At 41.9% G+C, this 24,482-nt stretch overlaps 2 protein-coding genes and 1 long non-coding RNA gene across 6 annotated transcripts in view; 1 reads left to right on the top strand and 2 right to left on the bottom strand.

Annotated features, from left to right (window-relative positions):
• kmt2d (lysine (K)-specific methyltransferase 2D) overlaps window positions 1-7,204 on the bottom strand; it is a 38,689-nt gene extending 31,485 nt beyond the window's left edge. The window contains exons 1-11 of the mRNA XM_088408901.1: window positions 7,086-7,204; window positions 4,903-4,986; window positions 3,238-3,349; window positions 2,949-3,151; window positions 2,718-2,827; window positions 2,444-2,606; window positions 1,696-1,867; window positions 1,461-1,575; window positions 1,154-1,332; window positions 770-1,053; window positions 87-206 (exon numbers count right to left, since the gene is read on the bottom strand). Coding sequence (XP_088265027.1) covers window positions 87-206; window positions 770-1,053; window positions 1,154-1,332; window positions 1,461-1,575; window positions 1,696-1,867; window positions 2,444-2,606; window positions 2,718-2,827; window positions 2,949-3,151; window positions 3,238-3,349; window positions 4,903-4,951 — 1,507 coding nt within the window. The 5' untranslated portion in view covers window positions 4,952-4,986; window positions 7,086-7,204. The remainder of the gene's footprint in view (window positions 1-86; window positions 207-769; window positions 1,054-1,153; window positions 1,333-1,460; window positions 1,576-1,695; window positions 1,868-2,443; window positions 2,607-2,717; window positions 2,828-2,948; window positions 3,152-3,237; window positions 3,350-4,902; window positions 4,987-7,085) is intronic.
• A 3,941-nt stretch (window positions 7,205-11,145) lies between these two features.
• On the bottom strand, window positions 11,146-24,479 carry dhh (desert hedgehog signaling molecule). 3 transcript variants are annotated; one of them, XM_088407463.1, is made up of 7 exons: window positions 24,326-24,479; window positions 20,960-21,561; window positions 20,660-20,784; window positions 19,669-19,904; window positions 19,121-19,498; window positions 16,303-16,429; window positions 11,146-12,120 (listed from the first exon to the last, which is right to left on the bottom strand). In XM_088407463.1, the coding sequence occupies exons 5-7, from the start codon at window positions 19,427-19,429 to the stop codon at window positions 11,360-11,362; spliced, it is 1,197 nt and encodes a 398-aa protein (XP_088263589.1). In that variant the 5' UTR covers window positions 19,430-19,498; window positions 19,669-19,904; window positions 20,660-20,784; window positions 20,960-21,561; window positions 24,326-24,479; the 3' UTR covers window positions 11,146-11,359. The 3 variants fall into 3 exon arrangements, with proteins under 3 accessions (XP_088263589.1, XP_088263588.1, XP_088263587.1); XM_088407462.1 differs by lacking the exons at window positions 20,660-20,784; window positions 20,960-21,561; window positions 24,326-24,479 and having other exon boundaries at window positions 11,146-11,733; window positions 11,839-12,120; window positions 16,168-16,429; XM_088407461.1 differs by lacking the exons at window positions 20,660-20,784; window positions 20,960-21,561; window positions 24,326-24,479 and having other exon boundaries at window positions 16,168-16,429.
• On the top strand, window positions 17,980-23,453 carry LOC148428043 (uncharacterized). Of its 2 annotated transcripts, XR_015864734.1 has the most exons (4): window positions 17,980-18,272; window positions 20,669-20,808; window positions 21,370-21,499; window positions 22,691-23,453. It is a non-coding gene; the product is annotated as an uncharacterized LOC148428043 (long non-coding RNA). The 2 variants fall into 2 exon arrangements; XR_015864735.1 differs by lacking the exon at window positions 20,669-20,808.
• Window positions 24,480-24,482: the final 3 nt, after the last annotated feature.

Raw genomic sequence — 24,482 nt, 5'->3', positions numbered from 1 at the left:
CTTTAATCACTTACAAATCTTTCATTAGCTACAGCATGCTTTTTGTGCATGTACAAATATGTGGGTCAACGCTTGGCCATTCTTACCTGAGGATTCAAATGTCACAGCAGACCACTCAGAAATGCAGGTTTCTTTTTCTGTCATCACCTCCTCCTTTGAGAATTTGCCACCTACATCTGATGTCTCAAGAATGATAGCGTCCCCACCTACAGGGAAAACTGGTTAAGGGCTGGTACACACAAGTATTTTTTTTTTTTTAAACACGCGCGTGGCGGAGCACACACACACAGATTCTGTTCCACAACAATCTACAATTGATAAATCCTATGTGGTTCAAAAGGTCAAAAACAAAGCAAGAGCAATGGCATCATGATAATCTCATAGAATGATTTTAAAACCTCAAACAATTTGGTGTTTGTCATCTTTAGTCAAGAAAGAAAAGAATCAGCTTGGTTATTTATATCTGTGTACACGAACGAGACCTAACTTGCATATGCTGACAAAAATAAGCAATAGTTTTCTGTATTTCAATTGTGCTGCTGTAATGATTAGGATTTCGGGCTGTACCAATAAGGTACTATTGTACCCCATTGTCAAAAATAGAGAGGATCCATCCAACCATCTTTAATGCCATCTATCATTTGACGGCTTTTACAAGTCTCTTAGTTTTCTGTCACTCAATCGTTTCAATATCATTATCAAGATAATTTAATGCAAGTATATCGACGAGGGAATTTTGGTATTGTGGCAATACTTGTGATGAACTGACCTAGGTCCATGGTTATCACTTCAGCAGTGTTATCTGCCAATCCCAGATTTGATGTGCCTCGCTGGTCTTGTGTCACATCTGTCTGCTTTTCCATCCTCATGTCGCCTTGTGTTTGGATTGTCATCTCTACCAGCTGTATATGCTCTTCAGTCTCATCCGCTACCTCGGCTGTTTGACTCTCTGCTATGTGTGCTTCGGAGAGACGCTTCTGCAGGCGTCGATCCTCCTTACAAAGCAGGCAAATGCCCTTGATTTCTGTGAGCTCACACTCTCTGTGCATCCACCTGACAAATAACAAAAAAAACAAAACAAAATAGTTTACAGTGAGGCTTCAAGTAAGTAAAACCTACAGATGGGCAGTATATGAATGACCACTGAAGAAACCTGTGGCATAAGGTACAGCAGTGAAGGGCCACAGAAGGTTGCGCAGCTTTGCCGCATACGCCGCAAATGGAGTTGCGCTGACGCTGGCAAGCCTCACACACAGCGTAGTTGTCAAACCACTGAGCTGAGCCAGGTAACACCAATCCACGAATGCCGCAGTCCATACATACACGGCATCTCTAACATCATTCAAATAACAGAAAGAAAAACACTTGATCAAAGTATCCCATAAATGGAAATGAATAATGCTTTCTCAAGAAAGTAAAATTAATTTCAGAAAAAAAAAAGAAAGCCAAATATGACTTACTCTGCACTTCCATGGATCTGTAGGGAGGGAATCCATGGCAGGCTGCAGGCAGAAGGTGTGGTAGCCCTTATCACAGGCATCACATACTAACATTTTGGAATCTTCACCTGGTTGTCTGGAAAATTATAACAAAATTGATTGAGAGCACATCATTTCCCAAAGATACACAAATAGCACACAGCATATTAAGCAAATATTGCGCTGCATGAAAATTAATTGATATGGTTGAATCTACCTGCAGGTCTGGCACACTTTACACTCGGGGCATTGCCATCCTGCCCGTTGTATGGGTGTGGCTCCTATTTCTAAACAGGCTGCGTGATAATGTAGGCCACAACCCGTACAAAACAGCAAGTCCGTGAGTTCCCCTGCTGAGTCACACACTGCACACCAAGACTCTTCCCCTGCTATGAAAGTCAAAATACAGTATCATAGCATCATATCAGCCCGTGTTGGTTGTTTCATTTTAAAGTGACATGGTGCTAATTCTGACCACTCAAACAATGAAGGCACCACTTATAAAATAGCAAAATAAATCACTTATTTAACTGAACCCATAATGTCGAATTGTCTTGGAAGTGGAAGCGTGTGTTTATTCACAGAAAAATGAGGCAACATACTTAAATCACAATCGTCTCACTTTGGGGATGCATATTTTCAAACCTGCTTTGCGTACAAAAACTAGTCCAAATTTACAATTTCAATATTGCAAGCAACTTGCATGTATCATGTGTTCAATGGCTATTAAAGTGTTGGTAGTGTATTTGTGTGTTGATTTTCAAAGCACAACTTTGGCATAATACTTGGAAGTACTTAATAGTGATGCTAACAGTTTAATTTAGTATCTAATAATTATGTTTGGCAATAACTAATGAAATGAGGAGCTTAATCTACAGTTGGAAACATGTTGTAAATACAGTATGTGTATGAGCATGCATGACATAACTGTGTTCGCAGTCATCCACAGATGTGCTTGATCTTACCAAATTCTTCGGCTTTGTCTATGTGTCGTGGACAGAGAAGGGCCAACTGCTTCATGGATTGGAACGATCCACATGCAGCTGCGCAGGGGAAGTGGTAAAAAGTTGAACAGCCCTCAGCATGGCATTGAAGTGTTGCACCCAGCCTTTTGCAGTATTCACAAAGCTGTAACAAATCAAGGCCTGATATTAATTGTGATACTTCATGAAAAAATGTTTGCTATACCCAATATTCTCATTTGATGATATTTAATCCACACTTATACAGTCTACTTGCCTGCTGTGTCCCTGAGATAACAGCCTTATCAACGTTCTCCAACCTGTCATCATCCATTTGTTTCACTCCTTCTGACCAGACAGCACACCAGTGATGAACCCAAAAACCCCCTGCAACCCAAACAGCAGGTCATCAAATCTCTGGGAAAACTTTGATACACGTCAGTGTCTTGAATTTTCTAACAGACATCATCTCGATATTTGGAGGTCTAATTTTTGTCTGGAAATTTACCGGAGTTATCAACTAATGATGCCAGACAGGGGGTGTCCGAAAAGCCAATGGAAGACAATTCATCATTTCCAGGCTGTGGCAGCTGAGAAGCAGTGGGCTGGAGGATTGGCAGTTCTGAAGTTGACCCAAAGTGTCTGAGTTCCCGTTGTCCATGAAGGCTGCGCTCCACACAGTTGCAAAGAGCACAAGCCCTGATACTCGCTCTACTCAAAACACAAGCAGATATTCAGGCTTAATATTGTCAACACAGTATGCAGCACTGATGAAAAAAAGTTAACAAGGAACATACGTAGATGTATTTAGAGAGGGGGCAGTAGAACTGGGCACGTCCTCAGCAGCAGGGACACCTTGGGACTCTTCCTCAGGGGAAATAAGTTGGCTAGCAGGAGCGTTATCATCAGCTAAAAAATAAAATAAAATGCAATTCTGGTGAATAGGCCTGTCACACATTTTTTTTTCCAGGACAATATTTTTACAGATTCTAGCACAATAGCACAATCTAAAATGTGTTATTGGTTTGAAAAGCATGTTCAACTTTAATAAATGAATCCTTAAGTGTTGCTACATAGCATGAGCGACTTTTGTATTACAGTACTGTACTTCCAATATAGGGAAAAGAATAATAAAAACGCAGAATGTGAAGGCATTTCCCAACCTTTGACTTGTAGTGTATGAAGACACAGAATAAAAAGAGATGTCTTATCTCCTTCTGAGGTGTTGAATGTCAGCACCTGTTTTGCCGTAACGGGAATAATGCTATCTCTAAGGTTGTTGAGAAATCAAGGTCACTAACGTCCAGTCGTGATTTTTGTTCCAAGCTGAAGTAGCTGTGTGGGATGGTTATTTAAAATGGATTCCGAAGTTCGTTTTGCAACTACTTTATCTATACGATGCAAAGGCAACAAATGATGTATTGGTTAGCGGACCTTTCAGTAATCTGGCTTGAATCCAAAATGTTCCAAGCACCACATTGGTCCCTGTGTCATCAGGGTTGTGAACTTCTTCCATTCATACCGCTCTTTTCTGTAATTGTACAATTACCGCAACCAGAAACCTTGTTTGACTGTGCTAATTACTATTCGTACTCTCTAAGCTTTGACAGTTCATGCCATCTCCTTGAGGGTGTGTCTGTATGTGTATCCAAAACTCACCTCAAACAGTGATGAACAAGTTGAATGACACGAAAGAAAACATATTGAAAACAATCGAGACTGGACACTGGCGACGTATGTAAACAAATGTGTAAATGACATTTAATCAAGTCCAGATTACTGTAAATGATCCAGATAATATTATTTATCATATTAGAATTAGCGTTGTTCCAACACCAGTATCGGAAGAGGTCCCCATACGACATTAAAATAGTGGAATCGGCATCAGCGAGTACCAACAAGCAATTGGCCAATGCCATTTTCCGATACTAATATGGAACGTGAATCTCGTGACACCAAGATATCCTGTTGGCCTGGAGGAGAACTCTCTTAACCCCAATAGCGGGGCAGCATTTTTATGTTGAGGAAAAAAAAAAAAACTACCATGCCTCAACGAGCGAAAATGTCAGCATTTTGGATGCATTTAAGCAAATAAACTCCAGCGAGGACAATAGCAATACGCAAGATTTGAAGTGCAAAATCTGTTAGAGGTGGAGCTTAAACGGCCAGGTTCAACATCTCAAACATGATAAAACATTTGAGGAGGAACCATATGGACGAACAACAAAGGTTTGTGAGGCAAAGGCAAAAATCAAGAGGAATGTGGATGGGAAAAAAAGGCGAAAATCAAGAGGAATGAGGGTGGAAAAAAATGCTGGTATAAAGTAAAAAGAAGTATAAAGTAGTCACAACCTATTTCACAGTCTAAGATATTACAGAGGCGACTCAAAGAACGGTTTTACTTAACTCCACATTTACATGAGAACATAATGTTTGGATGCAGAAGGGAAAGAAGAGATTACCTGTTGGCTCAGAATCACTTTCGTCGCAGTTTGATTTCTGCTCGTCCATCCCCCCAAACTGACTTTGACCTCCTTGACAGAGATCTGCAGTGTCAGAACACAAATGGGTTATGGGTTAACCGCATATACACACGTAAACAAACGCACAAACAGAAATAATTTAACTATAAACTAAAGAAAGCAATTACAGTGACTAAACCAATAGCAAAATGATACAATACAAACTAAATACAATAATTGGCTTCCCATTCAGCAACCAAGAACATGTAGAGAATTCCATATGAAAATGTAGATGTTTATTACATTACATGTAAAAAAAAAAAAGTAGAAAAAATACGCTTCCTACTAGGCAGTAACCACCTTAGACGTATTTAAACTCCATGCAAATCTTACCGAAAATAAAGTTACTTGTAGACAGTCAATGACAAACACTAGCAATAATCCGAGCGCTTGTAAATAGAGCAAATAAGTACGAGCGAAACAGGAAGCAGACACGTCGGAATTAACACACAAAATGGCAATTCACCCAGTAGTGCATATTCCAAACCGGTTCGATGGCATCACCCAAAAAAATAATAAATAAAAAAACTCAAGAGTAGCAACAACTCAGTGGGGCGTTTTTTTTTTACATATCAAAATCACTCACATTGAGGTTAACACAAAGAAAACAACTTCCGCGTCGAAAACTTCCTGTTGCAGCGTTGTTGTTGTCGTAGAGAATCAGACTCGCTCACACTAAAGTTCCACTCGGTGCTTTACGCGGTCGACTACTACAGTACATTAAATCAAACGACGGCCTCGCCATTGTTTCTGCAACACAACAAATAACAGACTCGTGGCGTGGTTCGGGTTTCGCCGGAGAACTTTCGTTCAGCGTATCTACCGATGTGCCTGGAAAACGACTTTTTCCCCCGTTTCAGCCAAATGATAACATGGCAACGTCCCCATGTTAATCTCCCAATGTCAGAAAACAAACCAAATGAACGTGCACGGTGTGATCACACCGGTACTATAACAATAATATGGTGCGTTCTGCAAGAGAACAAGCAGGTATTGAGTATGAGAAGTGAAAAGTCAATGTGCCGCGTTTATCACACGGTTATGCGCGCACAAAAACGCACATACACATACTCAATGTTTTGAGGCAGTTGGAAGAACTAGTCTGGTGGACGCTCGAATGCCTTTCACGTGTTTGTCATGCACAGTAGATACAAGCATCACTGAATGCATTAAAGTGTTAAAGAAAAGCACGTGTAAATACAACACAAACCTGATTATTTTAAAAGCGTGCTATTAAACGCAAACGGAATACTACATCAACTAATTTAGCTCAATTTTGATTTACGCCATTTGGTCAAAAATTAAAAGGTGAACAATGGAATAAATTTGGCGGAAGAGCAGAGTGAGGCCACGTCTTCGAAATAAATGTGAGTATGTAACAAGTCGAAACAATGCACGATAACAGCAGCATATAATCGGGAACGGTGTAATTACTGATTTAATTAGTTCAATAGGCCTTTCTTTTCGGGATGTATTAGAAAGTGTCTCGCGAAAGTCGCGAGTGACAGCAAAACCCTCGTCCTGGTTAGCTGGGGTGACACCGAAAGTAATAAAAAAATAATAATAATAACTTTCATACTGATCGCATATGCTTCCATTGTGGGGATAATCGCGTACCACAGTTGCATCTTGCTGCCTTTCCAGAAAAAGATACATAATATTCGATGGTAACAACGATATCAATCATTACCCAGTGTAAACACCGATTTGAGGGATTCGCACTTGTCCAGCAAATAGCCTCGTCCATATCCCTAGCGACGGACTGAAACGGAAAATCGAACAACTAGCGATGGTGACGTAGCAGCTAAGTGTCCCGAAGAGACAAAACTGCGAAAAGTAAGCCTAATAGTAAGCATAACTGCATTCACCTCTGGAAATGACAAGTGCCGACCTCTACTGCAATCCCACGGACACCGCTATCACGGAACATAAATCAAGCCGAAGTTAGCGCCCAGGTAAAACGGCTAGTGCTCCAGCAAGTAGACAGCGTCATCTGCTACAAGCTAAAAGCTAAATGCTACCGATAGCGGAGCCAACATTACCCGGTCTAAGGTCAGGGTTAGTGTGTCTCTATTTACGCCTGGCACGGGAAGTTGAGAAAAGTCACACTTGACGCCACTGACCTTACAAAAACAAAACCGTCTCTTCATACATCAGCAAATTCCAAAGAGCCCCACGGCAGCTTCCCGTAATGCTTCTGGTCGCTTCATTTTATGTACCGGACTAACGCTGCGGCTAGCCGGCTGGAGCGAGAGAGAGAGAAGGTGGGGGAAGTGCACACAGGCGGAAGCCTGCCGAGCTCGCTCACTCTAGTAATGTGTACACTTGACACAACTCGCAAACCGCCGCTCCGACTTGCTAGCCCTAGGTACATATTCACCAGGGGACTCGAGAGAGGCACCGGTGCCACCGATAGTAGTGCTACCACGATCCCGTGCAACGTTTTCTTCCAGCTAACACACGACTTGGATTGTGGATGTAGCTTCGATGCTAACAGCTAGCCACTGTTGTGTTCTGGAATCCTTCTCGGGATGTTGCAGTTTTGCACTGAATAGTGCCAATAAACATTCATTTGGCTCAGTGTTTTATTCGCTATCATGCTGTACTTGTCACTTAACTTTCCATGAATGTCATTGTCATCAACGTCTTCTCACACATTTCAGCAAACTGCGCCAGAAGCGGAACGTGTACCAGCGATCTACGTAGAATCACGAAATCGTGAGAAACAAGTATTGAACGTGTCAACGCTCGGTCGTCTAAAATTAAACTGCTGTCGGGCTTTGTTTATCATTTCCTGTGCAGGACTGCACATGAGAGTTCTTGTTGGCAGGCACCGCGCGGAAACATGGAGGATATTAACACTCGATAGTACTGGAGGTCATTACATTTTCCAAAGCATGGAAGCCATGTTCATTGGGTTGTCATTGCACAAGCAGGACTATCTTCGTGCGACGAAGGACGCGGTCTGTTGCATTAAATAGCCTGCCCTAGCTAGCGGCTCATTTGTTTACCCGTCAAATTCGACTATGGAGAACAATGATCCTTATGCTACGGGCGTTTAGTTGGAATCATTAACATCAACAATTGATATTTTTAGTAACTATGTACACCCTTGCCTGTCATTAAAACGAATACTCCCCAACTTTGATACTAGTTTTTTTTTTTTTTTAATTCATATTGAATTGTTCTACATGAGTTCATCTTGACTTGGTCTGACACTGTACTCATGAGCGATATTGCTGTTAAGGCAATATGGGGATTATGGAGGTTTACGTCTACGTATGTTGCGTGCTGGACACGAAGTGACCAGCACCTGCTGCAGAGCTGTTGGGTTGAATTTGTCTTTGCACGATTGCACATGTGGTAACCGCTGTGACCCTATCTGACCAGTCGCAAATGAGATGTGAAATCTTAGATGTCTTCAACAATTAAACAACGGCCCTTTATCAACAAAGGCAACACAAATATGTTAATGAATAAACATGCACTAAAAAAGGTTGTAAAAATGGTCTGAGGAGGTCACGGTGATTCTGTCATCCCTATTAAAGTAGTGTAATACATACATTAGTGAACGATGTCTGCAGATTTTCATTTTGAAAATAGGTTGTTACTAGGCCTCTGCACAGGATTAGTTAACCCACCATTCAGCTTTAGCAAGATTGGATTAGATTTTTTTTTTGGGGTGGGGGTGGGGGGGGGGGGGAGGAAAGGCTTATTGGCCAATGCCTGTAAATAGAGGGTGGTATTAAGGGCACCCGATTCCTCCCATTCGTCAGCCAGCAGGATGACTGACTCCCTTCCCATCTGCCTCCTGCATCTCAAGGATAATCCCTGAGAATACCTCAACAGATGTTTACAAGAGAGCGTAAACCAGGAGGATGTGGAGACCATTTGGATCTTCCATGTTAATTTTTTCTTAGGTTAGGTGTTCCTTCACTCCACTTACTTTATTGTTTTTGGTGCACATTATTTTTCATGTGGCATGTGCTTCCCTTGACTCATTTTTTTCAGTGTTTCTAGTACTGTAATGTAATCTCACCCAGAGGATCTACTCAAAATCAGGTTATGCACAGACAAGTGTTTTTTTGTTTGTTTGTTTCTTCAGATTTTTAAGTTGTTAGTAAGTCATTTTCCCACAATAAATGAAAAGGTACCAGTGGTGTCTCTGCATTTGGGGCCAGTGGGGCCTAGCCCCACCAGAGGGCGCGAGTGCAGCACCGCAGGCTGAAAATTAATGTCTTCGCTTTACAGCGTAATCATCTATAAATAATATCCTGAATAATAATATTCATGATTGTGACTACCAATTATGTTACCAAGGCAATTCCATTGTAAACATGTTGCATAATTCTAAAGGCTTTGCCAAAACCAAGAAAAAATTTTCTAACTGCGACTGAGATAGTGCCGGCCCGTAAGCGTTTGAGTGACCAGCCACCAAAATCATAGTGTGCATGTCTTTAACAGCCAGTTGGCCTGGTCACTGTGGTCCAAAGGCCAAAATCAACCAATTAAAATATTAGAGTGACATACTTGTCACTTGTTCAGTCTTGGCGGGTAGCGGCAGCAAGCTAGCTCAGTTTTCATTGTAACCTAAAGGACAATAAAAGCAACTGACCAAAATGAATGATGTAGATACTTTAATACAGTAAATACTAAATTTGGCACTTTGTCACTTGAGCAAAAAATTGAAATTAAATGTTTAGGACTGCATCAGCCAGTGGATTTTAACATCGTTCAGGCACGAAAGGACAAAATCCGCACCTTCAACCTAATGGTTCAAGAAGAGCATGGCTACTGTGATTTGAAAATTAAATACACAACTACAAGGCCGTATATTGTCCATTGAAAATGAAGTCATTCATGGATTATTGGACTTTGACAAATGGGTTTTTGACAAGTTTTTCCAATCGGAAGATCGACATGCATCGTTTTATGTGTTCTTGAATTGAAATAAAATTTATTGTGTAGCTTTTGCTGCTCATACCCACTCTGGTTCCCCACTCAACTTTTCATGCTAGAGACGCCACTGTTAATGTAAAGTTACAGTTAATGTAAAGTCCCGCTTATCGTTACAAGTGAGTCAATTCAACTAAATACGAACTTAAAAAAGTGGTACTTGTAAGAAAGGAACAAATTGCGCAAGGCACCCTAAAAACTGATTATTACAGATGTTGATCTGGTTCTTACAAAATCAGATGCCGCACCCAAACGAGCCCTCGACATGGCAACATTTGTTCAACATTGGGCTGTAAGCTCACTGACTTGCCATTTCGTAATCACGTTTCCGTAACAAAATACTGCCATCTAAAGTAAAAGTGTAATAAAACAACCTATCCATGAAGCAAATTTGCCTCCTTCCCCAATCACTACTTGAATATAAATGTAATGTCGATTATTCAATAGCATTGAATAAAACCTGAAAAAGTGAAAAGGGAAGTAGCATTGGACCAATCCACAGGTGTCAAACCCCAGTCCTGGAGGGACGGTATCCTGCATGTTTTCTGGTTTTCTTTCTCAAACACGCCTGATTCAAATGATTAGGATTGTTTTCAAGCCCCTGCAGATCTTACTAACAATCTAATCATTTTGAATCAGAAGATTTGGAGAGAGAAAAATGGAAAACATGCTATAGTAACAATGATAAAATAAAAAATACAACAACAAAAATAATAATAACAACAATAAAAATACTCAAGCACAGATACTTGAAAAAATATTCATTATGATTATGATAAATATTTAAGACTTATGAATGCATGAGTTCTTGGAATAGACAAACCAATTTAAATGAAATGTAGTTTGCAACTATTAACTATTAAAGTTGACATTGCAGTAGTGCCCTGAGATATGAACGCCAAGACTCACAAGGTTTCAAGATACAGGCCAAATGAGCACTTTTTTGTCTTGAGGTACGAGCATCCTTTGCGATGCATGGCTTTCAGAGTTTCACCGCTAGGTGGCAGCAGCACAATTGACATCATCCAGCCACCACGAATTCCTTGGAGTGGAAGGACAACATCAGCCGATGACGTTAATGCGCCATTCCATTCGGGTAACATGCCGACTACCAATAGATGCCACAAAGGAAGAAGAATCTTGGCGTTGAGAAATATGATCCAACTAAAAGCTAGATTCGCCAGTGCACTGTAGCAGTCCAGTTTTTAAAAACAACAAAAATCATAATTGCCTTAGTAAATGACATTTTTAATGTCTGATGACAAAAGGTGAAGGCATACAATATATGTTGTGATTATTACAATCTAAAACATATATTACAAGATGGTACAAAAATATAAACTGTATTGATTTGACACAAATACTAATCATGCATGTGCACCTAGTACACAGACAAGCAAGGGAAACGTTAGTTATTGTGCTGTAAAAAATATATATCTTTTCAGGGATGAAAACAGTCTGAGTCTAAAATGATAGCTCCCACACTGTACAAAACACGAGCATACCAGTGCACGTGTGATGTCTGTCCCTCTTTCATTTCCATTCTCCAAGCTCCACTCACCTCCTGACGTTTCATGCGAGACCTATTACTCATGTAACTTTGAGGTGAGGTTGTGTTAGTGCAAGTTGTCTGTTTTTGCATTGTGCTTTCTCCCCAAAGGAAGCGTTCCAACGAGGAGATTAGTCGCAGAGGTCCAAACGCCCAGTGTGCCAGCATGTGCCGTTCCACAAGCGCATAGCTGGAAACGAGTACCCCGTCCACAAACAAAGTTCCATCTTCTGTCAATGGTGCATACACTCCCATGGTCCCCTGCACTGAGAGGGAACTGATTCGAGATGGATGTATCTGTCCGTCCGCTTTGTGAATCAAAACACAGTGCTGGGCTCTGGCTCTGCTGGCAAATCGCGCTTGGTACTTACTATTGTCAAGTGTGCAGTCAGGATCTAAGAATATCAGATGGTGTGGCGTGACAGCCAGTTTACGACCGTCTTCTGTCTCCAGAGACAGAACAGTGCCCAGAGCTTCCCGATCCCGGTGTAGAAAAAACAGGACTGAGCTAAATACTATTTGACCTGTAGTAGACATTGCCATCACTTTTTCTCCAGGGGTTAATGATGACATGCTCTTCTGCCTTCCTCCAGCAACAGTCACCCGGGCCCAGCCTGGGAAACAGCCACCTTTCTCCACCGCAAGTGAGTGATCTGCATAAGTAAACAAAACAACATGAAGTGATTTAAATCCAAATCTGGGAAAAGGGCAAAGGGAAGAGAAAAGTGTCATGACTTAAACACAGGATCCGAACCGGAACTCAACTGCAACATCGGTTTCTGACTGTTCACAACAATATAAGCAATACAATGAACCAATTACGCGTGCAACTTAATTTGATCGTGTGTGTGTATGTGTGTGTGTGTATGTCCGCACAACAGAAACATTTCAACGAAAGTTAAACGTTTATTAAGCACTGCGGCACAGGTTATTCAGCCTGGGACTCACACTGCTTGACGGGACATTTGAGGACATACTGTACTTCCTGCAATGTCCGCATTGTTGTATAGCCTGAATAAGACAAGATATATAATAATGATCTATCCACAGTCTGTCCAGCGTGTCCTGGGTCATCCCCAGGGCCTCCTTCCAGTGGGACATGCCCTAAACACCTCTCCAGGCAGGCATCCGGAAGGCATCCTAACCAGAGGCCTGAAATACCTCAAATGGCTCCTCTCAACGTGGAGGAGCAGCGGTTCGACACTGAGCCCCTCCCGGATGACCGAGCTTCTCACCATATCTCTAAGGGAGAGCCCAGACACCCTGTGGAGGAAACTCGTTTCGGATGCTTGTACTGATAGAGAGCTTCGCCTTTCAGCTCAGATCTCACTTCACCCCGACGGACCAGTACAGCGTTCGCAGCACAGCGGCACGCAGCACCGATCTGCCTGCCGATCTGCCGTTCTAGCCTACTCTCACTCTTGAACAAGACTCTAAGATAACTAAACTCCTCCCCTTGGGACAGGACCTCATCCCCGACCCGGAGACGGCACTCCACCCTTTTCCGGCTGAGGACCATGGTCTCCAATTTGGAGGTGCAGAGCTTCATCCCGGCCGCTTCACACTCGACTCTGAAGAAGCCAACACCACCATCTTGTCTGCAAATAGCAGAGATGCACTGCTGAGCCCCCCAAACCGGACTCCACAATGCGTGCGCCTAGAAAATCTGTCCATAAAGATAATGAAAAGAGTTGGTGACAAGAGGCAGCTTTGGCGGAGTCCAACTCTCATTGGAAACGAGCACGACTTACTGCCAAAAATGCAGCCCAAACTCTTACATCGGTTGTACAGAACAGCCCGGATCAGGGGGTTCCATATCCCATACTCCCCACATAGCTTCCCAAGGGAAACGGTTGAAGGCCTTGCCGAGGGTGTCAGGCCGAGGGTGTAGAGCAGGTCCACTGTTCCACAGCCAGGACGAAAACCACACTGCTCCTCCTGAATCTGAGTTTCTACTTCCTGACGGACCCCTCCCTCAAACACCTTTAAATAGGCCTTACTGAACAGTGTGATCCCTCTATAATTGGAACATACCTTCCGGTCTGCCATCTTAAAAAGGAGAACCACCACCCCGGTCTGCCAATCCAGAGACACTGTCACCGATGTCCACGCGATGTTGCAGAGGCGTGTCAACCAGGACAGCCCTGCCACATCCAGAGCCCGAAGAAACTCCGGGTGGATCTCATCCACACCAGGGCTTTGCCACTGAGGAGTTTCTTCACCATCTTGGTGACTTCAGCCTCAGAGCTAGGGGAGCCTATCTCAGAGCTTCCAGATTCTGCTTTCTCAGAGGAAGACCTGTCAGTGGAATTGAGGAGGTCTTCGAAGTATTCTGCCCATTATCTCACGACGTCCCTAGCTGAGGTTGGCAGCACACCATCTCAACTGTCAACAGTGTTAATGGTGCACCACTTTTCTCCCCTGAGACGCTGGATGGTGAAGCAGAATTTCCTCGTGAGGCGTTTTCCATGGCTACACCGAACTTTCATTAATTAAATAAAAACGGAAATAAACAAGTGTATATTTCAATAAATGTATTTTACTTTATTAAATTAATTAAATAGGGGTGGGGGGGGGGGCAAAAAGTTTTCTCTGTTCTAGGCGGGGGCCTGGCAAAATATAGTTGAGAAACACGGCTTTGGAGGAACATGAAAACTCCACACAGGAAGGCCGGAGCCAGATGGATTCAAACTCAGGTCCCTTTAACTGTGAGGTGGACGTGCTATTCACTGCGCCACGAGCCACCCTTATTTAAATCCATATTTTTTTATTTACTGAAACGTTAAATCAACGAAACATTTAATTAATTAATGGCATGATTAATGAAACATTGATTGATTTAATTCCATACTTAATTAACTAAACATTTATTTAATCAATGAAAAAATTATTTTATGAAAATGTTATTTAATTATTTAATGGTACATTTGTTATTTCATCTGGGCATTTTTGGTCCTCTCTACAACAGAAGTAAGTGGTATGCGCCTGTATTGAATTGGCATGTAAAATAAAATAAAAATGATTGCTTCATTGTCTTCCCGTCGTTACAGGCTCCAGTTTGGTCAACATGCATCGGCCACTACACGGGGGCAACTTCAGCTCTGGAGAGAGAATCTCCCTGTCCCTCCCAACTACCGTCAGTGGAAATGAACGTCAATGGCCCTTTAAGATAATCTATTGAGGAGAATGTGTGTGTGTGTTTCCATATGGTGGAGGGGGGTCGGTCTTACTGCTGCGGAGACTCGGGAAGAGTTAGCTGCAGCTCTTGCCACGCTCTTGCGCACCTAATGTTATTTGTTGTATAAAAACATAAGGGCTTTGCGCTGAAAGAGAATGTCTGTTCAGCCTCTTACTACGGTTAGGAGATCACTGGGCACGGGGAAACAAAGGTATTAGGCAAGGTTTTGGACACATTTCAGGGGGTAAATCCTAGTTTGTGGAATTCACTTATCTCAGAGGTTTTCTGGTCCTCCCCATTAACCGCAAAAAATGAGGGAACACGGTATCTCCAAAAATGACTACTAGTTCGTCCTCAATCTTTACAAGTTTTAAACAATGAACTTGAAAAATCCATCCATTATCTTAACCACTTATCCTCATTAGGGTGACAAACAGGCTGGAGCCTATCCCAGCTGTCTTGAGGCAGTAAGCGGAGTATACCCTGTACTGGTGCCAGACAATTGTAAGCCACACAAAGACAAACAACCAGTCACACTCACTAACAAACTTAAGAAGAGTTACTCTCCAAACCAGGCATAGGTCGGCGAAAATTAAGATTGAGATATTGATATATTTATTCTAAGACAACACAAAATCAGGGACACGACTTCAAATCCACCTTGCTCCGGCCATCCTGTGTGGAATTTGCATGTTCTTCCTGACCTCTGCCACACTCCAAAATGCATGGCAGGTGTATGGCAGATGTGGACATGCTAAATTGTCCTAAGGTGTGATTGGCCGCGTGAATGGTTGTTTGTCTCTATGTGCCCTGAGATTGGCGGGCAACCATTTCAGGGTGTCCCCCGCCTACTGCCCATAGTCAACTGGGATAGGCCAGCGACCCTATGTATTAAATCAAAACTTAAGTATGGCATTGAATGAGTTAGGTTGTTTTTGTATAAAACCAAAAATGAACATTTCTGTCCAACGTGTGTTTTTGTCGATAAACTCAAAATTAATTTCCCTGACATATGCCTGGTTTTGTCAAAACACTCCTCACACTCATAGACAGGCAGACACAAACACACACATTTACATTTATAGGGCATTTAAATGTTTTAGAAGGAATGCTACTTCAGTATAGGGATGTTGAATTAAAAGAGAAAGTGTTAGTGAAAACATTGCCCTTTAATACATGTTTTATGATGACTGCATATTTAACCTGTAACAAATGAAATCAGTTTGTACGAACAATATTTTATATAAACTTGATAGTTTCATATCAACTAGTTTAGAATCATGTTTGGATGTCAATTGTTGCAGAACAATCTGTAAAACAATATTCTTTTTCTGTTTTAGTTTCCTTTGATTGAAGTTTTTGCCTAATTTTGGGATGTTTTCAGATGACAGCCATTATCATTTGGTTTTCAGTTCAACTGCATTTCATAACATGTAGTGGACATAAGACTTTGTTACATTGGTGCATTTTGATTTTCTTGGGCAGTGGGGTGAATTCATTGACACATTCTACCTGATCTTACCAGCTTTTACAGAGCAGTGGATGTGATATTTGGACTCATAGTGGACCCAATCAAAGCCCGCTTCCACAGCCAGCTGGGCGAGCAAGCCATATTTATCCGTGTCTCTGTCATCAGTTGTGATGTCCACTGCCCGACCTTCATAGTGCAGAGATCCAGAAGGGTGGTGACCATCCTCGTCCCAGGCCTCGGTCACCCGGAGATGCACACCCGGCCACTGGTTCATAACTGCGATCGCCAGCCTGTTCAAACATTCCTTGCAGCGCTAGATGAACAAAAAACCCCACAAGAATCAAACACCGAGTCATCAGTATCAGAATGGTATAAATTAAATACCAAATTAAATACCATTCTTCAATCATGTAAGTTGCTCACCCCGGATTCTTCCCAACCAGGGTGATTACCAAGAGATTTTAAATTAAAATGGGTGCCTTGGCTCACTATATTTTGGAAACATCCGCAAAATAAATTGCTTCAAGATTAGCCAATTTTTGGTGTTCTTCGTTTTGTGCACTAGAGGGCACTAAGAAATCTTTTTCACTGTGTGTATGACGCTGTTGCGGAATTGCGTCTGTCTATGTATACTGAAGGTTATTTGGTACAGCAAATTTAAGTAATATGGAAACATGTATTAGGTATTTATTTTACAATATCGAATACCATAATTATTATAATACATACAATTTATAATGTAAACCATTATAAAATACTATCTATCTATCTATCTATCTATCTATCTATCTATCTATCTATCTATCTATCTATCTATCTATCTATCTATCTATCTATCTATCTATCTATCTATCTATCTATCTATCTATCTATCTATCCATCCATCCATCCATCCATCCATCCATCCATCCATCCATCCATCCATCTATCTATCTATCTATCTATCTATCTATCTATCTATCTATCTATCTATCTATCTATCTATCTATCTATCTATCTATCTATCTATCTATCTATCTATCTATCTATCTATCTATCTATCTATCTATCTCTCTCTCTCTCTCTCTCTCTCTCTCTCTCTCTCTCCATATATATTTAAATATATATATATATATACATTTTTTTGTCCTCGAGCACAGATTGCATAAGAGCAATTGTTTCATCTCACGAGGGTTGTGGGCATGCTAGACCTTTCACAGCTGTCTGGCTGTCTTAGGCAATCACTTGCCATGCTTGCCAATCACAGGGCACACAAAAACAATCACTCACACGCTTAAATACATCTCAGGACAAATTACAGTGTTCAATGTACTTACCCTGCATGTTTTTGTAACGTGGGGGGAAACTGGAGTACCCAGAAAAGAAAAACATGCAGGCAATGGGGGAATATGCAAACTCCACACAGGAAGGCCAGAGTCAGAGGCAAACTCAAAAACATCTGCATGTGAGGTGGTTATGCCAACCTTGTCTTCTGCCACGTCGCCCTTGTTTCACCAAATAATATTAATATGCACGGAATTTCTGTTATGTGGGCAGTGGAGGCGCATATTTGATGCCCCGTCATGCACAAATGTTACACTTATCACAATTTGTTAACAGAGTGAAGCTCAGTGCAATTTGCGACTTCACTACATACATCAGTGCTTTCAAGTGTGACCATGAAGAATTTCCCACCATTTCAACACTCTCTCCCATGTTATAATTGTTGGTCTGCTGGCACAAAAAATGCGCCTCTCACTCCTCAAAGGATCAGGATATGAGAAAAAGGCTACAGTAGCGAGTTTTGCTGAATTCCTTTGACTTTTTCGACAGGGTGACAGAATAATCAAGGCCATTCTTTCAGCCTTTGTTGGCTCTGCCAAGCATGAGTTTCACCCCTGAGACATTTGATCAGAGTCGTGACTCCTCGGACTCCCGTGGGCTGTCAAGTTTCAGCCTCCTAGCATAGTGGCAAAATTGCTGGCGAAATTTTGGTGGGGATTGGCGCACTCACACAAGTACCAGCACTCATGAATTGGGTTGTTGCGATCATTGCAGCCTTCGATTGACTGAACAAAATTTGTCCAGAAGCTACGGAAATAGCTGCCGAAAGAAGAAGGAAGTCGCAGAGCGGGAACTGAGCATGGGAGAAAACGCCACTACGCGCAAGGCAGACGGTAACATTTATTGGCATTCATTTCGGAATGTGACAGCAAAGGGTGAGAAAGAGAGGGACAGAAAGCAAACTAGATACATTTCCCTCCCAATGCCATTGAAGAGAGGCGTTTCATTGTCACAACTACAATAGTGGCTTTTCCAACGTGCCATTACTTCAGCAGGCGGGAATTTCGTATAGGCGACCTCTCTCCAAGTGACGCACAATGAGCGTCTTTCACATTTGGGCAAAAGAGGGGCACACACACATAGACACACTCAAAAGTGGGCATGAGAAGGGCACATATCACAAACACTGTTATTCATCATCATACAGATTTATAGCCTAAGCAATCAAAGTAAGTCACAGCATCACTGGTGTGGAAAGCATTGCTTCCCATCGCCTGTGCACATGCGTGGGAAAATCAAGTTTGGGCTCAGAAGCCGAACTTGCACTCTTCAAACTGCTGGGTCAAAATTACGCAAATTGGGTCAAAAATTGGACTAACAGCAAATTAGTTAGTTAGTCAGTCCGACCCAACATTCTGGGTTAATTTGTACAAAACAGTCCAACCTAAAAAGTGTGTTGTTTTGTTCAAAATAACGCAACATTGGTTCAAATTAGTTCAAGTAGTGTGTTAGTCCATTTTCTTTCTTTCCTTTCTTTTTTTTTTTAAACCCACATTATTATACATTTTGATGCACAAGTTCTAAGCTTTAAAAGTGACATTTATTGAGTTATTAATATTCAAAATAGCCCATATTGTTTCATTTGTAAGCCAGAATGGCAAACAATGAAGAAAGGCGATGGGATTTCTTTGACTGGTTCATCAAGAATATTGAGGGAAGTGAACACCACAGTCACTCTTACCTTGGACATGAAGCGGTCAGCATTAGTGTTCTCCTCATCTTTGAAGACAATATCTGGGTTGTAGTTGCACACCAGTTCATTGAAGCGCTCTGAGTTCCTGGCGATCTTGCCTTCAGCTCTCCCGCTGGCCCCCAGATTGTTTTCAGAGAAGTGAGGGAAAAACTGCTTGTAGTGCATGGGTGTGAGTTTCCTGGGCCGGGAGCGGACTCCATAGCTCGGGCCCGGTCCGCATCCCTCGACCAAGCACAGGCAGGTCCAGAGGGTGAGCAGACCAAGTCTTGTGCTCCGGGCCCAGCAGGGCTGCTTCATTGGGGTGGCTTGATGCTTGATGTTGGGGACATGTAGGCTGGGGTCAAAATCTCAGTCCATTCCAAAACACTGACAGTAGGAGCATCAAAAAACAAACATTAGGAAGTCCTTTTGGCTTGTACAGTAACTAGCTACTAAAACCTACAACGCATTTCCACAGGGCTCCGTGCTACGGATTTATTCACGTGATTAGCTGATTTAATACCACTTGAGCACTTAAAGTCATCTTCATCTTGTACCTGTCACGTCCTGACAGCTTTCCACACACGTGGCGCTCCTCTGCGGTCCCCGTGCAAATGGGGGGTTCCTTAAACGCCGACCGTCACGCTGTCATCATTTTGCGTCTTCCTCCTTTTCTTTGCCCAGCGTCCACATCTGCTGAGTTGCAGCGCTCCTGTCCAACTTGCAGCAGCCATTGGGCCTTTTTAGAGTCCGGAGCAGATTGCCCTCCCTTCCTCTCAGAAGCGCGCTCCCGCTGTGACGGGACAGCACACGCCTCCAATTCAAACATTGAAAGCGCATTTGATTAGTCTACTTGCGTTAACACAATGACACCACTCCACCCCCTTCCACCTCTCCTGCTAACAACATTTCAGACGTATCAGATCAGGGCGCTCCGGTCACTTTGCTTGCATCCAACAGCGAAGACAAATGAGGTGTAGCAGCTCATATGCACTTTTGGCTCATCAATTAATAACCAGGGAAAAACAGGTCAAGTGCGTTGGGGGCGGTGGCAAGTGTGTGTTGTTATTAATAGACGGACTTGAAAGTGAAGGTCAGGCACAGAAAACAAGTGTCCAGCCTTGACACCCCTAAAAGTCACCCTTACTTCCCGTGTTTGAGGAACCAAGTTGGTGCCCCCAAGACCTTTCTGTTGAAAACACTCAAAAACAACATCTTTATTTTTATCCAACACAGAACAATAGCTGGTGGAGCCATTAAATGTGTATGATAAGGCTATGGCGTACAATCATTTGCAGTCCTGAGAATCAGCAATCACATTCTGGAAAGTGGGACCTTTACATACATCTTAAATTGTTCTGTGACCACACTTTTTATTCAAATATTGAATGGTCAAATGCCATTAATTCATTTCAGCCCATTGTAAAACAAGGAACGTTTTGTCATCTTTAATATGAAAAATGACACTCGATGTCATTCTGCTTTAAATTATACAATATTCACATACTGTCATTCAATAAACCATGAAGATCAAAATGTTTTTCCTACATCTTTTAGTTTCACTTCAGTGGACCTTGGTCTGCTCCTCCTGGCATGCACACCATGGCCACTTGGGGCAGTCTAACACAGCCATCAAACTGTGCATGACCTGCAGTAACTTTAATCTTTCGTCACTAAGAAAAGACAAAAAGACATCAGTGAGTATTGTGTTTCATTCTCATTTGTGTTCAAATATCCACTGCTTGAAGGATTTAACACCACAACACAAATACTACTTGTTAGCTTGTGCTTCTGAGCCTGACCTAATTTAAATATGATATTCAGCAAAGGTCACCAAGGGTTACGGACCAGCATCCTCGTTGGAGAAGGTTCCAGAAGATCCCAGGATGTTGTAGGGTGGGGTGTCAGGGTGAAACGCCATTTTCCTGTCTCAATGAATAAACAAGGCGCAGCACAAGTCTGGCGCAGGGAGCACAGATGAGAGATATCGACCTCCACGACAAACGCAAAGCAGTACTCAGACAAAAAAACAAAAAAAAAATCATTTAAATCTTCACAATGTCGACATGTTTCATCAAAGCAATTTGAGAATGTAACTTGAAAGGGAGAGAAGGAAGGAAGCAAGCATCTGTGGTCTGGAGATGGAACTAAAGTTGTGGTTATTGTGAGGTTTTTTTTTTTTTTTTTTTGGCGCCCAGTCTTTCTGCCTCCCCTTGTTGCCACATTCTGCTTCTTAACTTTTTACTCCCCCGTTTCAGGATGGGAGTACATGGCTGGGTGACTGCTTGAGCTTCCTGCACAACCACACGAATGAAAATGGCATCTTTCCTCCCCTGCTCATCAGCTCCATTTTGGGTGGATTCAGCTGCAACGTTGTATTCATTGCAGGTGGCAGAATCTTTTCAATGAGGACTCTGTCTTTGATTGCATGGTCACAGTTCAGGTGCCCCCTGTGCAAAAAAAAAAAATGTTAAAAATATATCCAGTAAAATGAAACATATTTCCAATCTGGACCTTATCTTAAGAATTTTACATCACAGTACGTGTTGTACCAATTTTCTTCCACTTCACTCGAGTGATGGAGTGTCCAAAGATTTCTCAAGCCTCTTATCTTGGTTACAAATAAATACATAAACAATAAACAATCAAACAAATTGAATAAATAAATAAATACATAAATACCAGTAAGCTTTGTAATTGTCCACCTACAGTATTTTGAACAAATAACAAATATTTGGGGACTGTTTTAAAGCGTGAGACAAATGTGTGATGTGTTTACTTTAAAGGGAAAGTCAAGTAAACCATTTTCTTCACAATAATATGTCCAGCCACGCTTGTCAAAACACAACAATATTGCATTGGTAGAATATGAACTTAGCAGCAAACGTTAACCATTTTTTTCATACATCTCAGGAGGAGACCACTCGCTGTTGACTGAATATGACATCACAGTGCCCTAAGAGCCCAGATTGCAAACATCACATAACCCATAGGTGTCAAAATCCAGTCCTCGAAGGCCGGTGGCCTGCATGTTTTCAATGTTTATCTCTCCAATACACCTGATCCAAATGATTCGCTCATCAGGTAGCTCTGCAGGGGCTTGACATTATCTTAATCATTTGAATCAGGTGTATTTGAGAGAGAAATATGGAAAACATGAAACTTACCAGCATCTGAGGACTGCAATTTGACAACTATGACATAACCAAACCTGGAAAACAGGTGAGCTGTGATCGGTCATTACCTAAGCTCTGAACAGCTGTGAATTAATTTTCAGTCAACAGGAAGTAGCAACATCTACCACTTACACAGCTCATTTGTAAATAATTGTTGAGTTCAATATATCTGCCTTACTCATTTTTATGTTCCCTCCACAAGTGCATACAGCATAACTGTTTGGGAACAATGCGCAGAACGGACTTCGGTTTTCTTGGCATGTCATTTGTATGAGTCCCACCATTTTCTCTCATAGCCTTAAACATTCTACCGGATGGACTTATTGCAAGATCAAATGTATGCGTTGGAACAATGCTGGCATTGACATCTCAAGTGTTTGTCTTGTCTTTCGGAGCCTAATAGACGCTGCACAGGTTCCACTTCCTCAGATGGGGGCCGCCCGAGGGGTCGAGGGGAAAGGAAAGTCAAGGATCTGACACTGCTCCAACACCCATCCTTTCTTTCTGCCCACCGACATCTCTCACTATGTTATCAGCTCAGGAAGAGGCAGGGTGGTGCATTCTGATGCCGTTGCACACCCATTACTTTATTTCTTCTGGTCAAACATTTTATTGGAAATACTTGTCAACTGAGCAGAAAGTTAATTGACATACGCTTGACCATATAGATGAGAGACACTGAGGTTGCCACGTCGTATCGTGGGGGGAAACTATACTCAAATGGTGGAATTTCCTGGACCCAAACAAGGTCATTGGATGGATATGATGTTTTACCTTGTTTTGTGAATCAGACCAGAAGACTTTTCAATTTTTAGCTCTGTATGTACAATTAAACACTTTCCAAATTTTCAGATCTTTCACCTGCCCAAAAGAAAAAAAACAAAATAGAAATCGGACTGGCCTGCTCGTGTGAAGCAAGCGTGCCGTGAGCGTGCATGCAGGATGCTGGATGGAGTGCAAGTGCCATTATCAGTTGATTAGGCAGCAAGTCTCGCCTTTTTCCTGTGAGCGCTTCGACCATTTGCGGGCGCACAAACGAGGGCGCAACAACGTCTAATTCATTTTGGCATAGAGTTCAAACAACTCACTGCCAGGAAAGCTAATCTGTCTCTTCCACCCCCCCCACCCCTTTCATTCTTATGTTTTGACAATAAAGATAGCCTATCTCATCCCATTACAAGCAGGCTGTCTACTGCCTTGACTAAGATACGCTTGACAACCAGTCTAATGGTGTGTGTCACCTAATGGGACTGCTGTTCTGTAGCCCTTAGATTGCACCAAAATGTATGGTTAATATTCTTGCTGTATAGTATGGAACGCTCCCAAAGGTAAATACAATTAAGACCGATGCAAAACCAAATTTTGCTGTAACATATATCAACATATATCAACAAACATATGGTCATAAAAAAAATCAAACTCAAAACTATTAAAAAGGAAGGCCATAACAACATTCTTTACTTTCTTCTGCGGGTCCAATAGCAAAAAGACGATACTCTGAATAACATTGCCTTTGTAAAATATGAATTTAAGCAGCAAAAATAAACTACTTTTTATCCATCTCGAGGGGCAGTCTTTTTGCCATAAGCTGTTGACTGAAAATGTCATTACAGTCATGAGACCTTTGAAAGTAGAGTCATGATTGGTTATTACTTCAACCCTGATGTCATTTTTAATTGGTGGCAAGTGACAAAACGGCCACACCTTGAGAAGGATAAAAATAGGTTTTGACGATTCTTTCAATTTCTACAAACTCAATCAAGGCAAATTTATTCCAAAGCCATCTGAAGATATGCGGTTAAGATAATGAATGGATTATTGACTTAAGAGTCTCAAAGGGCTTCACTAATCCTCAAAGGCATCCCCTGGATGCAATATTAATCAGAGTGCTGTGTTTCAACCAGAGAGGCTGCATAAAAAATATTTTCAAAAAGAACAATTTAGGGTTGACCCTTTAAGGTGAGTTTGTTTCATTAAAAAAAAAAAAAAAAGTGTGACACGGTCTGAGTAAAAGTGCACCAGCGTGTCTCTAACATACCTTATATGTGGAACTTCCCCAGAGCTCAAAAAGGCACCAGCTGTGCACAAACGCAACATCGTTTGAGTTCGTTTCCCTTTTGCAGAGGAAGCACAATGCAAAATAAACCCTAAAGAAAATAATCTTGATTAAGACATCCAACGAAACAAAACAAGAA

Source organism: Hippichthys cyanospilos, chromosome 2 (assembly GCF_059441005.1).
Source record: "Hippichthys cyanospilos isolate Australia breed blue-spotted pipefish chromosome 2, RoL_Hcya_1.0, whole genome shotgun sequence".
In the NCBI taxonomy this organism is placed as follows: domain Eukaryota; kingdom Metazoa; phylum Chordata; class Actinopteri; order Syngnathiformes; family Syngnathidae; genus Hippichthys; species Hippichthys cyanospilos.
Note: the sequence above shows the minus strand (reverse complement) of the source record. Positions and strands in the feature narration are given on the sequence as shown.